The following is a 14,444-nucleotide window of genomic DNA, read 5'->3' on the forward strand; positions in this document are numbered from 1 at the left end:
TTTACGTCATATTTAGCGGAATTCTGATGAGGGTTCTATACACAGTAGAATCCTGTTGGAAGTTTTGGAACGGGTGAATTTGGTAACATTTGTACTCTCATCGGAATTGATTTTTACACCAAGGACTCTACTGTCTATTCAACATGTGATAGCTGTCTACATGTGGACCTGCCCCCCAAAAACATCCACAGATTGACTGGAATCTGCAGCGATGTACCTGATTTATAATGACAATCGTATCTACATTACAAGTTCACAATGTGTCACAGCACGATGCAACACTGATCATACCATTGTGTTTCCATCTTACAGATCCTGAATTCCCCCCGTGTCACCACAGTGAGGCGCTGTTGAACTGAACACGTAGCAGGTACCTCATGCGGGTCTGGGCAGGGTTGTATACTATGTACTCGTTATAGAGGAGAGAATAACGGCCTTCCTTCCCGACCTCCGGGCTCACTCCTGGACCCATGGGTATGGTCACGCCATCCACGGTGACGGAGTTTTGAGTATCGGGCGCAATCCGTCCAAGGCCTTTGGTGCTGTGTTTGTGCGCGGGGAGCTTGTGGGCCTCGTAGTCGGCATCCAGAAGCTCATTGCAGTCTCCCAGGGCCACCTCGCTCAGCAGCAGCAGTCCGACGTCGTTGTGCTGGCTGGCGAAGCAGTAGTTGGCGCTCTTGGACGACATGTCGGCAAAGTAGATGCCTTTTCCGAACATGTATCCGGTGACGGGGGCTTCCGGCGGGGCCACCCGCAGCCCCTGGCTGAGGATGCCGACCCAGTTGGATAGGCGAGAGCCGTGCCACAGTAGCGTCCTGTTGTGCATCTGAGAGAGGAAGTTGTCCCTCTCCGCGTCCCGGCAGACCGAGAAGATGTCCAGCACGGTCATGGTGTAGCCGCTGTGGGAGGAGGCGTGGGTCGACTGGAGGTACTTCTCTACCAGCTGGTACTCGTGGCCGGCGGAGTCGAGAGGCTGCAGCTGGCAGTGGAGGGACTGGTACTGTCTGTCCAGAGGGTGCTTGGCGCTGTCTGCACCGGACTGGGCCATCTTCACTGCAATCTGGATGTCACTCAACGCCTCCAACAGGGAAATCTTTGCCTTCAGTTCTTCTCTTGTGCTGATTACTGGGGGTGTCTTCAAGCCAAAGTCATGTGGGATCCTCGTGTAGAACTGGTTACATGCCTCCAGCAGGTCCTGGCGGCTACCTTTACTCTCTATACACTCTTCTACCTTCTTCAGGGCTGCGTAGCCCGCGCGGATCTGCTCCGATGTCAGCTTGCCCAGAGGAGCTTTTCTGATGTCAAACTTCATCTCCAGTACACACTCCTCCATGGCCTTCAGGTCACAGATAAGCTCCAGGAGCGCCCGAGTCTTCACCTCCAGCTGGGAGGCCTTCTTCTTGGGCACAGCGTCCAACTGAGTGAGTTTCTCCTTATCGTCGGTGTTGTAGTCCACGAACACCATGTCATATTTCCCGGGCACCTTTTCAAAGCTATCCCTGTCATCCCACTCGTTCTTGGTCTTGTCAAAGAACTTTTTCTTGAAGACGTCTTTGGCTTTCAGCAGGTCTTCCCCGCAGGCTGTCAAGCTGTTCTGTCCAACTTTACCCACTCTTCCCCATCTCATCCACACGCTGTAGGACCTTGAGCTGTCATCTTCTAGAAGCTGACTCAGGTAGTATTTGTTGTTGTTGAACTGAAGATTTGTCTGGTTTAACATCGCGTCATAAACATTGTTTCCTTCACTGTAAACATGAGCCGTGTCTACTTTCGCTTGGCATTCAGGGTCCACAGGAGCCTTGCCTTTCATGAGCAGTGTCTTGACAACCTCTTTACTCTCCATTTCTTCTATGGGCAGCTCTTTAGTTTTCGTCTGCATCTTTCCTGCTCTTCTCTTCTTCTTAGCGACCGGTTCATCCTCTGTCTGTTCCTTTTTTATTTCAACTTGACTCCCATTGTTACCGGCTAGGTCACTTGAGTGTATTGTCTTCCTTTTGAGCTTGGCAACGGGGTTAATCTGGACCATCTTCTTCAGGTCGACCTGGTAGGCTGTGCCAGAGCTCAGGCTTAAGGTGAGAGTCTCTCCGAGCAGATTCCCTGGTGTTTTATGAAACGGACGTTAAAATGTCAAATGTAAAAAAGGGAGTAAATTAAAGGCTGTACATTTCTATTATCTTGTCAGAGTAAACGTTGTGTGCCTTATTTTGTAGTAAGTTATTCATTCACACAACTCTTATTAACCCAACGGCTTTGGTCAGTACTATGACATCAGTCACCTCCACATTTGGGTATATTGAGAGATAGGCGCACACAGAATGATACACTTACAAAGGCAGATATTACTGGAATTTAGACAAGTTTGAAGTCAATTGGACATTAGATACGTTAGGTACAGTATGCCAGTCCGTTCACTACTACATGTACTGTACAGTACAAGCCCTATTCTAACCATACTCGTGTAAAGTGAGCGGCAGGACTATGACGTCGTTTTGGTGATATCAGGGATCTTCCTATAGGCATAAAACGGACACAGACGCATTGGTTTATAACACCATTACACCTCTTTATTGTGCTATGCAGTGTCTGTTCAACTTTACTACATTGTTGCACTCATCAAACATTCTCTCTTTCCGCCGGTAGTAACATAATCCATTGAAACTGCACAGATGTTTTGAAAACCTTATACCCATACGTAACACCATGCCAAAAATCTAAAACATGTCACCAAAAGCTGACTCCTCCTCACCAGCTAATATAGCATTCGGAGATTGTGGAATAGTTGTACTCCATAAAAGGGTTTTTATTGTTTAATTGAGTGCAAGGTTATTAAAACTTGACATTAACTAGTAATTAAAACTTGACATTAACTATAGTAACTACATAGCTTGCAGTGTTTCTATCCACGTAAATATGTTCTCAATGTTAAACATTCATTTTGAGGGGCACATGGCTTTTGAAGATTAATTATGTCATCTGGCAGCCAAGTCTATGGAATTTTAATGTTTGTTTAGAGCACTTTTAACAAAAATCTAATTGCTGCCAAGTCTATGGACTTTTACTGTTTAGGGCAGTAAACAAACATTGATGATGTGACCAATATAAATACAGCTTGCGACTGGTTTTGTTTTACAATAATGCACTGCATTCATGGCAGTGAATCTGCAATGAATTAACCCATTCTGAACGGGCACCCATTTTGGTGTCAGCATCATGTTATGCTTTAGCTATTGAAAAATAGCAGATCTACAAGCTCATAGCGCGCCACCGAGTGGCGCGATACGAGCTTGTAGGTCTGCTATTTTTGAAAAATCGAAGAGCGACTGACATTTCTAGAATCTGATCTCAGGTCAGAATGGGTTAATCAGACCAGTGTGTGTCCAGTGGAAACCTCGTATGAATCTGATCTCAGGTCAGAATGGGTTCATGTGACTCTGCCATTATACTGTATGTGCAGGCTTCTAAAAGTCAAAATGATGCTTCATATTTCTCAAGAAATCGACATTGGGCGGGGTGCCCCTCACTTCACACAAGTGTGATTCTTTACTGTGAGAGATTAAATTCAATGTAAATGTATGATCCTGAATTTGTTTATACAAGTAGTTTAGCTGAGTTATCAGGGTGGACCTCTTCCAGTCCTGACGTCACACAACTACCTATTGTGGCCCCACTATTGTTATTGTTGTAATGTGTATTTAAGAATACATATTTACTAATTATGAATATTAATATATACACCATAATGTCCGAATTAAGACGCAGCATCGCTGCTTTTGAATGGAAGTAACTAAGGTAGGATACTCTAAAACCATTTCGGCATGTAGAAAGCCATGAATCATTAAGATAAGCATAAATCTAGTCGGAGGAGACCCTTGTGAGGAGAGAATTGTAAGGATGTAATAGAGTAAAAATACTCAAGTCAGAAGGTACCTAGTGTACCGGCCTGTAAAACATTTTAAACCAAATATTAAACTTTATCTTTATGGTATAATGTTAAACTTATAAAACTGTAATCCTATATTAATAACCTTTTAATAAATAAATTAACTAAATACAATACTTAAAGAGTAAAAGTAAAAGTATCACATTACGGCAGGAAAAGACCAAGAAAGAACCATGACACGACACAAAGAAAGGAGTCCACACCAGCACGCATACGTTTCAAAGGATTATAATGATCATAATATTTTCTGGGGAGCAGAATAGACGTCCAAATACAAGCATCGAAAAAGTATTCTCCCCCGGAAAAAATGTCTGTGAACATATTATATAGGCCTACTGTATGTAATCCAACAACCTTGACACATGGGAAGTATTCAATTTGAGTTCAGAGGTTAACAAAAAGTGAGCGACCGTGCATGTTTGGTGTTACATTAACATTCATTCAGAATATCATTAGCCTATGTGCACATGCCGCCATCTTGGAATGATGCGCCATCTAATGGTTTCGTCATTGTTATAGATCGTATCTATTTGGCGGAGCCAGTCAAAAACTAAACTATGGGAAAATGAACCGGAACACGAATCAGTTTGTGACCAAGCGGGTCACAACCCAGGGCACGGAAGGACACGACACAGGCAGTTGTGTAAAACAGTAGGCTGTTTATTCCTCTTAAGCCGGGGAATTGGTCAACAAACAAACTATCTGTCATCAGGAGCCAAAACTAAAATGTAACAAGTCACAGAGTGTCCTCAATGTGAATCCTATACTAATCCTATACATGAACTAAACAGTCACCGTGTGACATTAAACATACAACTATAACAGGCAGGAATGTGGAGTTTTGTGTGGCTCTGTCTGGACCCAGCCTCTCACTGCAACAGAGAACACAAGCACATTAGCTTCCTTATATACACCAAGAAAGCTAGATACACAGCAGCTGTCCTTCATTTAATTGACACAATATGCTGCAGGTGCGCCTGTGAGCTGGCAAAGCCAGCCCTGTCACCCCACTCACAGACACCTTGATCCCGCCCGCTGCCACACAGTTATTCCACAAAACCTGGCCGGGACTACGGTTATGTACAGCACTGCTTCTCAAAGTGTAGTCTGGCATGATGGCATCAACATCAGTTGAATCACTTTAACCCTATGTGTGTCGGCTATTTGAACATCTTGATATATCTAGAGCGATTTGGGATATTTTTTTTTAAACATTTTCACTACACAAATCTTGTATGGGGTGGGGGTGCTTGGCGCAGAATATTTTCAAATGAGGTTCTGTGGTCAAATACATTAAAACAAGCTTCACCAGGGCCGAGGTAGGCTACTGAACAAGGTTGTGATATGCTGTGTATGGCAGTGGGGGGTGAAGGCTAGAAATAGCAAAAAAATACAGAATGAATCAGAGTGACTAGTAGTTTAACAACTACGTAAACAACTATGTACAACTACATAAAACCAAGTCTCTGTTCCAAAGACAGACGATCTACGAGCTCACAACACGTGGCGCGTTGTGAGCTCGTAGATTGGCTATTTTTGGTGAATGGTCCCCTCAGGATAGGGATGCAGAGGTTCAAATGGTGAAATTCCAAGTATAAAAGTTATTTATCTGTCCTAATATTCCTCATGACATACTGTGTCTTTGGGTGAAAGATTAGCATACACCGTTAAAAAAGGTGCTATAAAGTAACAATGTAATTCAGGGGTGGATGAAAACGTTATTTACAGGGGCGACCTGACCCAAAAATGTTTGAGAAACAGTTCACCAGTCCTAGCTGATGGTCTCTAAATTGAGTGTGAAAATGTTATGTAAACACATTTTTAATGTTTTCATTTACAGCAGAAAATTAAAAAGGAGCCACTTTTCTTCAACAGACATGTGTGAAGATACATTATAGAGTTTTGCTTGAAATGTTCAGTTAATTTTTTTATGCATTAATAAGTACATGAGGATTTTGTTACAATTACGCCGGATAATAATTTTTATCAACAATCTGCACAATTATCTATTAAACCAAAAAATAAATGTCACAAAATTTGAAGTCATTTGTGAACAAAAAAAATGAATTGAGGGGCACCCACTTCATAGCCGTATGACATGCATGTCACTGCTTGAAGCAAACATTAAAAGTCCATAGACATGGCTGCCACATGACGTCACGAGTGGGGTCCTGTTCTTTTTTTCTGAAAGACAGACATTAGGGGGCTAACGCCCCTCAAAAAGCACAACAAAAAAAATTGCTGCCGAGCCCGATAATGGTATTAAGTGAAAATATCTAATTTATATTGAATTTATACTATGCACATTGAGCTTTGTTAGATAAAGTTGTTGGAGGATGTCACCTTGCTTGATCTTGCAGGACCGCCCCTGCATAGATTCCATCTGGATGAAATTCCTCTCCAACTCATGTAGGTTTATTAGGAGGGTTTTTTGCCTTTCCTGGAGCTTTTGCTCTGCGGCTAACAGCTGTTGCTCAATATTTGTAATCGCCTTCTCTGTATAGGTGATGGTTCTACTAACCACCCCCTTTTCTTTAACTAAGCGGTGCTTCTCCATGAGTATTTCCCTTCGCTCCTTATCAAAGTCGGTTTCCTGCATCGCAAGCTCCCGCCTGAAGTGCTCCTGCATCCCGATAAGTTCCTTATCCCACTGAGCCTGTTTGGTTCTCAGTCCATTCTTGGCACCTTGGAGCTCTTTAACGAGCATTTTATTGGCCATATCGTTTCTTTGAGACGCCTCTTTCCTAACCTCTTTCGCTGGCGCTTTAATCTGTTCCTCTATATGTTTTATCCTCTGCTGTGTACTCCAGAGCAATCCGGTGAACGTCTGCTTTGTCTCGAGCAGATCGTCCCTCTCTTTCTGCCACTGGTCTTCCCTCGTGACAGGCACGTTCCTGTAACTCACGTCGACTTCCCTCTGCACTTGTCTTCGGTCCTGTTGCCGTTTCTCACCGAGTGGTTTCTGAATGGCATCCCTGGCGTAGTCATCCCTGGCGTAGTCGTCTTGTAGCACCTTGCTCTGATCCAGGGCCATCTCATAATGGTCCATAGTCGGCGGGTTGTGGCGACGGGCCTTGTTGTATCTCGGCGCGTAGGTTGTCCAAAGGAGCTCTTTGCGTTTCTGTTCGGAGAGCGAGGTCAAGAGGGGTTTCTTAGACTTATTATCGGCCTTGTAAGTAGTCTCCTTCCCGATTTTGAGCTCGTTCGCTGCCGCTCTCATTCTTTTCTCCAGATATTCAGTCCTACAGTTGTCCATATCGGTGCTCTGTTTCTTGACGTTGAGCTCGTTCGCCGCTGCTTTCATCTGTTTCTCCAGAAATTTTATCCTAGACTCGGCAGTGGTCAGCTTTCCGGCCAACTTCAGCTTTTGATCTATCAACCTCACTCTCTCTTCGTACCATGCTTCTTCCCTGAAGGTCGTCTTTATCCGCTCTTCCCTTGCGCACGGTTGCCTGGACTCAGCGAGTGGCGTGGGCATCTCTAGCACGGGATCCGGCGGTGGCATGCAACAGGGCTTTACACATTTCTTATGGTGCTTATGTTTTTTTTTGTTTTGTTCTATAAATTCCTTCTCCATTATCTCCAATTCCTTATCCATGATGACCACTTGTTCCCTATCGTCTTCCTTTACAGAGAACTTTAAACCATGTGAAATCCTGTCCACTCCATTTTCGATAGCTTCTTTTGCTTTCTGGATGCCGAGTTTACACTCCTTCAGATTTTTACGCTCCTTGTATGCCCTGTTGTACCACACAAGTGCAGACTCAAATTCCCCCACGGCGAACAGTGCCTCAGCCTTACAGAACAACCCCCTGTAAAACGACATGTCCTTCTTAAGAGAGGACTCAGCATCAAGTAAAGCCCTTTTGGTGTCCCCCAACTTCAAAAAGCATGCTGACCGAGAGGCGAGCAAGTTCTTGTCATCCGGCGTACTAATCAGTTTCACGGAAAATCTTTCTATTGCCTTTACATATTCGCCTTTGCGGAGCGATGGCTTTGCCACCGTCACGGCCATTTCCGTTTGTGTTACAGTGATAGCCGCGTTGGCGTCTCGGTGTAATGTTTGATAGTCACATTCATGGTTTAAATACCTTAGACTCTGGAATACCCACACATCACGGCTGACGTCACTCGCTCTAAACACGACCCATCACAGCAAAGATGTCGTTCAATTTGAGGCTAGGATTTGGTAAAAAAAATCACACCTATGTGAAGTGAGGGGCGCTAATATATTAAAGTCTAACTCATGTTGATATGGTGATGTAATGGTGATGTAAAACAAACAGTGCAAACACAAACATTAAACGCCATTAACAATAAAGAGACAATATGACGTAATGAGGCACATTATGACGTAAATTTCCCCTTCATTGTCAATTGCGTTTACAAAACAAACATTGAACTAAAGACAAACATTAAACCTGTGTATATAGGGGCTGGCGCCCCTCAAAAATAAAGTACCACTTTGTATATATGCATATTCAATGAAATCCATTACGCCATAGATACGTCAGACCAGTGGTTCTCAAGGATTGTGGGGGTCCCAGATGTCAGTGAAGTGACATTTTAAGAACTACTACGACTTTTTAAGACCATTTCGAGGGGCCCCTCCAATGCGCATGGCTTTCCGAAATTACGTCATGCGGCAGCCAAGTCTTTATGGACGTTGTTTAGCCTTTTTTAAGGATAAAAGGATAATACAACATGGGGGCTCTCTCTCTCTCTCTCTCTCTCTCTCTCTCTCTCTCTCTCTCTCTAGGTGGTGGATGCTTTTTAGACGCAGAGTCACACTGCAATTGGCTGCATAGTACCACGAGTTCTCACACTCATTCATTTCAAGGATGCTCGTATGTAGTGATACATTTGTACCAGCAGAGCGCAGGAAAGTAATGGCAATCACAGCACTCACAGTATAGGCTACAGTATGTCAGCGCACAGACAGAAGAGGTGGACTGGTGGTATAATATTGTTGCTTAAATATGATCATTTTGTAAAAGTATCAATACTCTATTAAAAGTATATTATAAAAAAGTAATATAAAAGTATATTGCCATCAAAATGTAGCCTACCAAAATTAATGTATAATAAGTAGCCTATATATATATATATTCCAAGGTATAGGTCTGAAGTGGTTTTGTAATAATAATCCAAATCTACAAAGTGACCTAATTATAGTGCAGTTCAATATTTGCCTTTGAAATGTCATGGAGTAGAAGTAGCTAAAATGTATGAAAATTGAAAGCAGCCTATCCAGCAAATTAACTCAAATGTGTGAGTAGGCCCACAGTAGGGCCTATACTTGCAAATGTAGTCTACTTACTTTCCACCAAGAGAAGGAATTACCAGCAATTAGGCCTATGCCAAAATAGAATTGGAGATTCAATATTTGATGTGATTAAATTGACTATATGAAGTTATTTAGGATATTTCTACCATAGGCTCAAATTGCATGGCATATTCTGGACATGTATGTAGGCTATCCTGGGGATATTAGATTAATCTTGATGAAATGAATTATCTTAATTCAACTGAAATCGGCAAGCTAACTTGTGTGATATGAACTCAATAAAATGTACTTTGAATCCTAGGCCATTATGCAACATTTACTGTAGGGCTGTAGCCTATCTGCCTGTGTGCAAACTGTGCATTATGATTATGAAAGAGAGTAATTGAAAAAGGAAAAACTTTAAAAATGTGTCTGTAAAACGCACTGTCTACCATAGTGCATTTGCTAAATAGGTCTACTACAGAGACAATACAGTGACAGTCTGTTACAGACAGTAAGCATAGGCGCTCATCTTTTTGAGTGGTGCAACCACTCCTACAACCAGCAATGTCCGTGTACCTGTTTACCTGTGTACCTGTATGAGCACGAGTATGTGACTTATTTATACCAGTAGGGGGCGCCAGAAACAGAGAGAGGGGTAGTGCTGTGTCTCTAATGAGAGAGATTTTTTTTTCCTAATGCCCCACTTCAAGTTCAAAGACTACACATCCCATGGATCCCCGCGGGTCGCTCTCACAGCCCACAGATCTGATGAAGGCTTTGCATGGGAGCCGATTCAGCCGAATCGTCTTGCAGGAAGTTTTAGCACAATTTGTTATGTTTGCTAAGGTTTAATGGCTTCTAATCATTGTTTCAACTAAACAGTGTGCCTGGCTCGGAATCTTTTAAAGTCCACCTGTCTCCTTGCTGACTGCTGACACACTGCGGAGGAAAGGAACTAAGCTTATACTGTCATATGCACCTGTTTCCAGTTGGGGTAATCAACTAAAGGACACTGTATGCAGTGCTTCTATTTGTCTATCTTGGAGGCCTACAGAAGCTTAAATAATAGCAGGCAGTGGTTAATAGTGGTTACCGGTAATTCTCAAAATGGCACTGTAGCCAGCTAAGCCTTGAGTTACATATAGGCTAAATGTAGCCTACTTGAATATAGGCTATACTTGTTTACACTTTACACCACAGCACTGTCCAATGTGTCCATATCAAGGATCCCCAAGATATTGGTCGTGGACCGGCCATCTGGAAATGTTGTGCCATGGTCAGGGACCGCAGTAGCATATATTTGTGTTGTTAAAATGCTTAATGTTTTATTCAAACAGTTTCCACTTACCCCCCCCCCCCCCCCCCCCCAAGATTGTTTGAAAATTGCAGATCTACAAGCTCACGACATGTCGTAAAATCTGTAGCAGATCTCGACTAGGCCTAATTTAGTTATCAATTAAAGTAACAGATGTTTGGGGAGGTAAACAAGGCAATACGCGGTTGGCCTGACAACCTAAAGCAGCCAATCGCAGCGCTGCCTGTTCGGCCGGGCTATGGGATACAGTACCGCAGCCTAGAGCTACAGTACTGATGCTGCTGGCCAGTGCAGGCTGCTGCTGCTCGCATCCATCCAGCGTCGCAATAAGCGTCCACTCTGTTTCTCCGCGGATGTGCGTCGGGGCTGCATGGTCCACCACACCCATCATCCATCCGTCCGTCCGTCCGTCTGTCGGTCAGTCCCCGTGTCGTCGCCCAGGGAGGGACTGGAGGTCGGAGGAAACAATTAAGACATCAGACCCTTACTTGCATAACGTTGAAACCTTACACCGTTTGTTTTATTCCCGGATTTACTGCGGAATAAGAAACACGCGATCCCACAAGGAGAAGCAGCGGGGCAACTGCATAGCATCTGCGTGCATCATCTGTATATGCGGACTGAGAGCTGTGCGCTCCATCCATGGCCTGCTTGTCAACCCCAGTGATGCGCACGCAGGTGAACGTGGACGGCATTTGACGGCTGAACGAGAGAGCGAGAGAGAGACGTCTGGGAATCGGCGGCATCATCATGAACAGCACAGGTGAGATTAGCATATATTTAATTGCTGAAATCCTGAGGTTAACATTGAACTCACATAGAGGGTGCAAATGTATGGAACAAAATGGGCCCACATTTTGGTTCCATTTTGCACATTCATGGTTACAAAGTTGTGAATTATGAATTATGGGATGTTTGTTTTTCTTGCAGCATATGGGCTTACACATGCAAATTCAAAATTGTCAATATCAGCTTGACAATAATTCTTGATACGTTAAGATGTGTTTGTCTGTGCCTGTCAAATGTCATAAAACATGCCACTACCATCACGCACGCGCGCACACACACACACACACACACACACACACACACACACACACACACACACACACACACACACACCTCCATGCTGAGTGTGTCCATTCCGTTATGTTGCAATGCAGTTACTCTGCTCCAGAGTTATATTATAACTGTCATTTCTCCCCTCTACACCAAAATCTCTTCGCTGCCCGAAGATAGCAGATCTACAAGCTCACACAAGGCAGCACGGTGCTATAGGCGAGGCGTCGTGAGCTTGTAGATTTGGTGTTTTCAGGTGAACGTTTTGCCTATCGTTGAGACAGCCCAAAAACGGCGGATGCTATCTCTGTGATGATAGCTCTGTGATGATGATGCGATGGTCCATACGTAGCCTTCTGTCACAGTGCTGTGTCACCATGACGACCATGATGACACAACCACAGTCTTGATGTTAGCGGATGCCTGCGGTAGGACCCTGTGTCATGTACGAGGGGGAGAAATTATATTTCTGTCGTATGTACGTACGTCACATTATTTCGTCAACATTTGTTTTTGGTTTGACTCGGGGACCTGTAGTTCTGGCTGAAGGTGACAGTCTCTCTTAGGCCTGCTGCTCTATAGCTCATTGCCACACTGTAGAAATCCTCATTCATTTAATAGCCTAATCCAGTGGTTCTCAACCAGCGTTCCAGGACCACCAGTGGTCCCTGAGCGGGTGAAGTATATTTTATACCATACAGAGGAGAAAATGTGCAAGGCAGACAGACGAGATTCGATGTTCCATGAGTTGTTTATTTCAACGAAGTACAGCTTACAGCATAGACAGACTCACGCCAGCCAGCAAAGTGGCTGACGTCTCCACACAAGGCTTGCGCCCAACTGAACAAATGATTGTATTTTAGGTGACTACTTAAGCACTTCACATTACTATTGCATATGTAAAACCAAAGTCTTTGATCAACCCGTCTGTTTTCTTCATGTCAACAAACTATTTTGTCATGCCAATAACCACCGGAATTCGGCTCCAGGATATATCACCCAAGGCCGACACCCTAGGTGCTAATCACCCAAAATAGGTCTACTCTAGTAGGCTATGCAAATTGCAAAAGGCAGAAGGACACAAGAGCATGTAATATTGCAGAATTATGGAATCTCATATTCATCACGGGTTCAAGGTGGAAAAAGTGCCCCTCGGGGCACAGGTCAGGGCAGGTCAGGTTGAGGCCTCCTGGTGGCGCTATAATAGGCCAATGTGAAAAGGGTGACATTTCTTCTGATGCCTTAGATGGCAATTGGATGATTTGAGGCATTTTGTTCCAAAAATTTGTTTTTGCAAAAATCCACCTGTTGGTGGCACTATAACAGGCCAATGTGAAAAGGGTGGGATATATTCCTCAGCCTAGTAGAAAAGTCTGTGAAAGATTTCACGTAAATTGCACACTCGGTTCATGATTTGATTAATGATTTTGTTCAAAACGGGCCAATCCTGCAAATTTTAAAGCCAATGTTATAGCCAATTAGGATGGAATCTGAAATATCGGACAGATCCGTCTTAAACACATGACTAGAGATGGTGTGTAACGATTTGTGGGATTTTTAGACAGAATCTGGAGTAGTAATATAAAATAATATTTTTTTCAAAAGTCGGCCTCCTGGTGGCGCTATAACAGGCTGCTCTGTAAAACTTGGGGCAGAGGTTCATCGTTGGCCTCCAAGGAGTGTGCGTGCAAAATGTGGCACCGACGGTGCCGGAGATTACCTGGTATCAGACGGACGGTCGGACACACACGGACGGAGTACTCTGTCTCTGTCTGACAGTACTCTGTCTCCCCATGCCTTCGGCCTGGTGGAGACAATGATGAAGAATTGGTAACCAAGTGGACCCTTATAGATCTTTAACTTGAGAACGTAAGAGTAACTCAAGAAATGCAGACATTTAAATTATTGTTAAACATCTGCATTATTTAATTTCACAATTGGAGAATGTAGAAGAATTGTCATAGTTCAATGTTTGCCTGTTATCTCTCCTATGGTACCACATCAAGCATGGAATTGTGGACCAAAATGATAACAAAACATTCTACGTTTTGGGTCTGAGACGCTATAGATCTCATCAAATGGTGGTCCCGTGGCTCAAACGCCGAATAAATAATGGACCTTGATATGAAAAAGGATTGAAAACCACTGGCCCAAACCATCCCCGGCCGGTCGTGGGAATTCACATCATCATGACATTGAGTCTGGCCCCATGTGCTGGGTGGACCAAACCAAAAAGCGGAAGAACCAATCAGCGTCTGCCGCTCGGGACTTTTACTGTGCGCAAGTTAGCATGGAGCCCATGCAGCATGAGTCAATGATCCACACGCTGTTTGAACTATACTAATGACGAATAGGGTGGTGTCTGTGGGTGTGTGTGCGTGTGTCACACGCATGTGTGTGCGTGCAGTGTGTGTGTGTACTGTGTACTTGCAGACAGTACAGACAGAATCGTCCCCCGGCCATAACACAGTACAGTAGCTGTGCAGTGCCAGAATAGCCTTAAGGTTAAAGGACAATGGTGACATGGCACGCGTGTTGTCGGTACATCACGTTTGTCTCCCGCTCGGTCTGTGGTGTTTTGATGAAATGTGAAAACCTGCTGATGGAATGTTGGCAGGGTGCCAACGCACGCTCTCTAGCACTGTCACAGGTCTGGAAAGTTATTTTCAAATGTGTGTGTGTGTGTGTGTGTGTCTCTCTGCGTGCATGTGTGTGCGCGCGTGCGTGTGTGATGACAGCTGCTCACCACATGCACGCTTGGCCAGGATGTTCCTGTGTGACTATGACAAGCATGGTCAGGTGTGTGTGTGTGTGTGTGTGTGTGCACGCGCATGCGTGCAAAGCGTGGTATTGCAATAAAA

The 14,444-nt window shown here is 44.1% G+C and overlaps 1 protein-coding gene across 1 annotated transcript; it reads right to left on the reverse strand.

Moving 5' to 3' along the window:
* Nucleotides 1–331: 331 nt before the first annotated feature.
* LOC310876126 (poly [ADP-ribose] polymerase 2-like) lies at nt 332–7,418 on the reverse strand (the record flags this gene model as incomplete). The annotated part of the gene is made up of 2 exons (XM_083789571.1): nt 332–2,097; nt 6,284–7,418. The coding sequence occupies 2 exons, from the start codon at nt 7,416–7,418 to the stop codon at nt 332–334; spliced, it is 2,901 nt and encodes a 966-aa protein (XP_083645697.1).
* Nucleotides 7,419–14,444: the final 7,026 nt, after the last annotated feature.

This window comes from Protomyctophum parallelum (assembly GCF_964188405.1).
Source record: "Protomyctophum parallelum genome assembly, chromosome: 18".
Classification (NCBI taxonomy): Eukaryota; Metazoa; Chordata; class Actinopteri; order Myctophiformes; family Myctophidae; genus Protomyctophum; species Protomyctophum parallelum.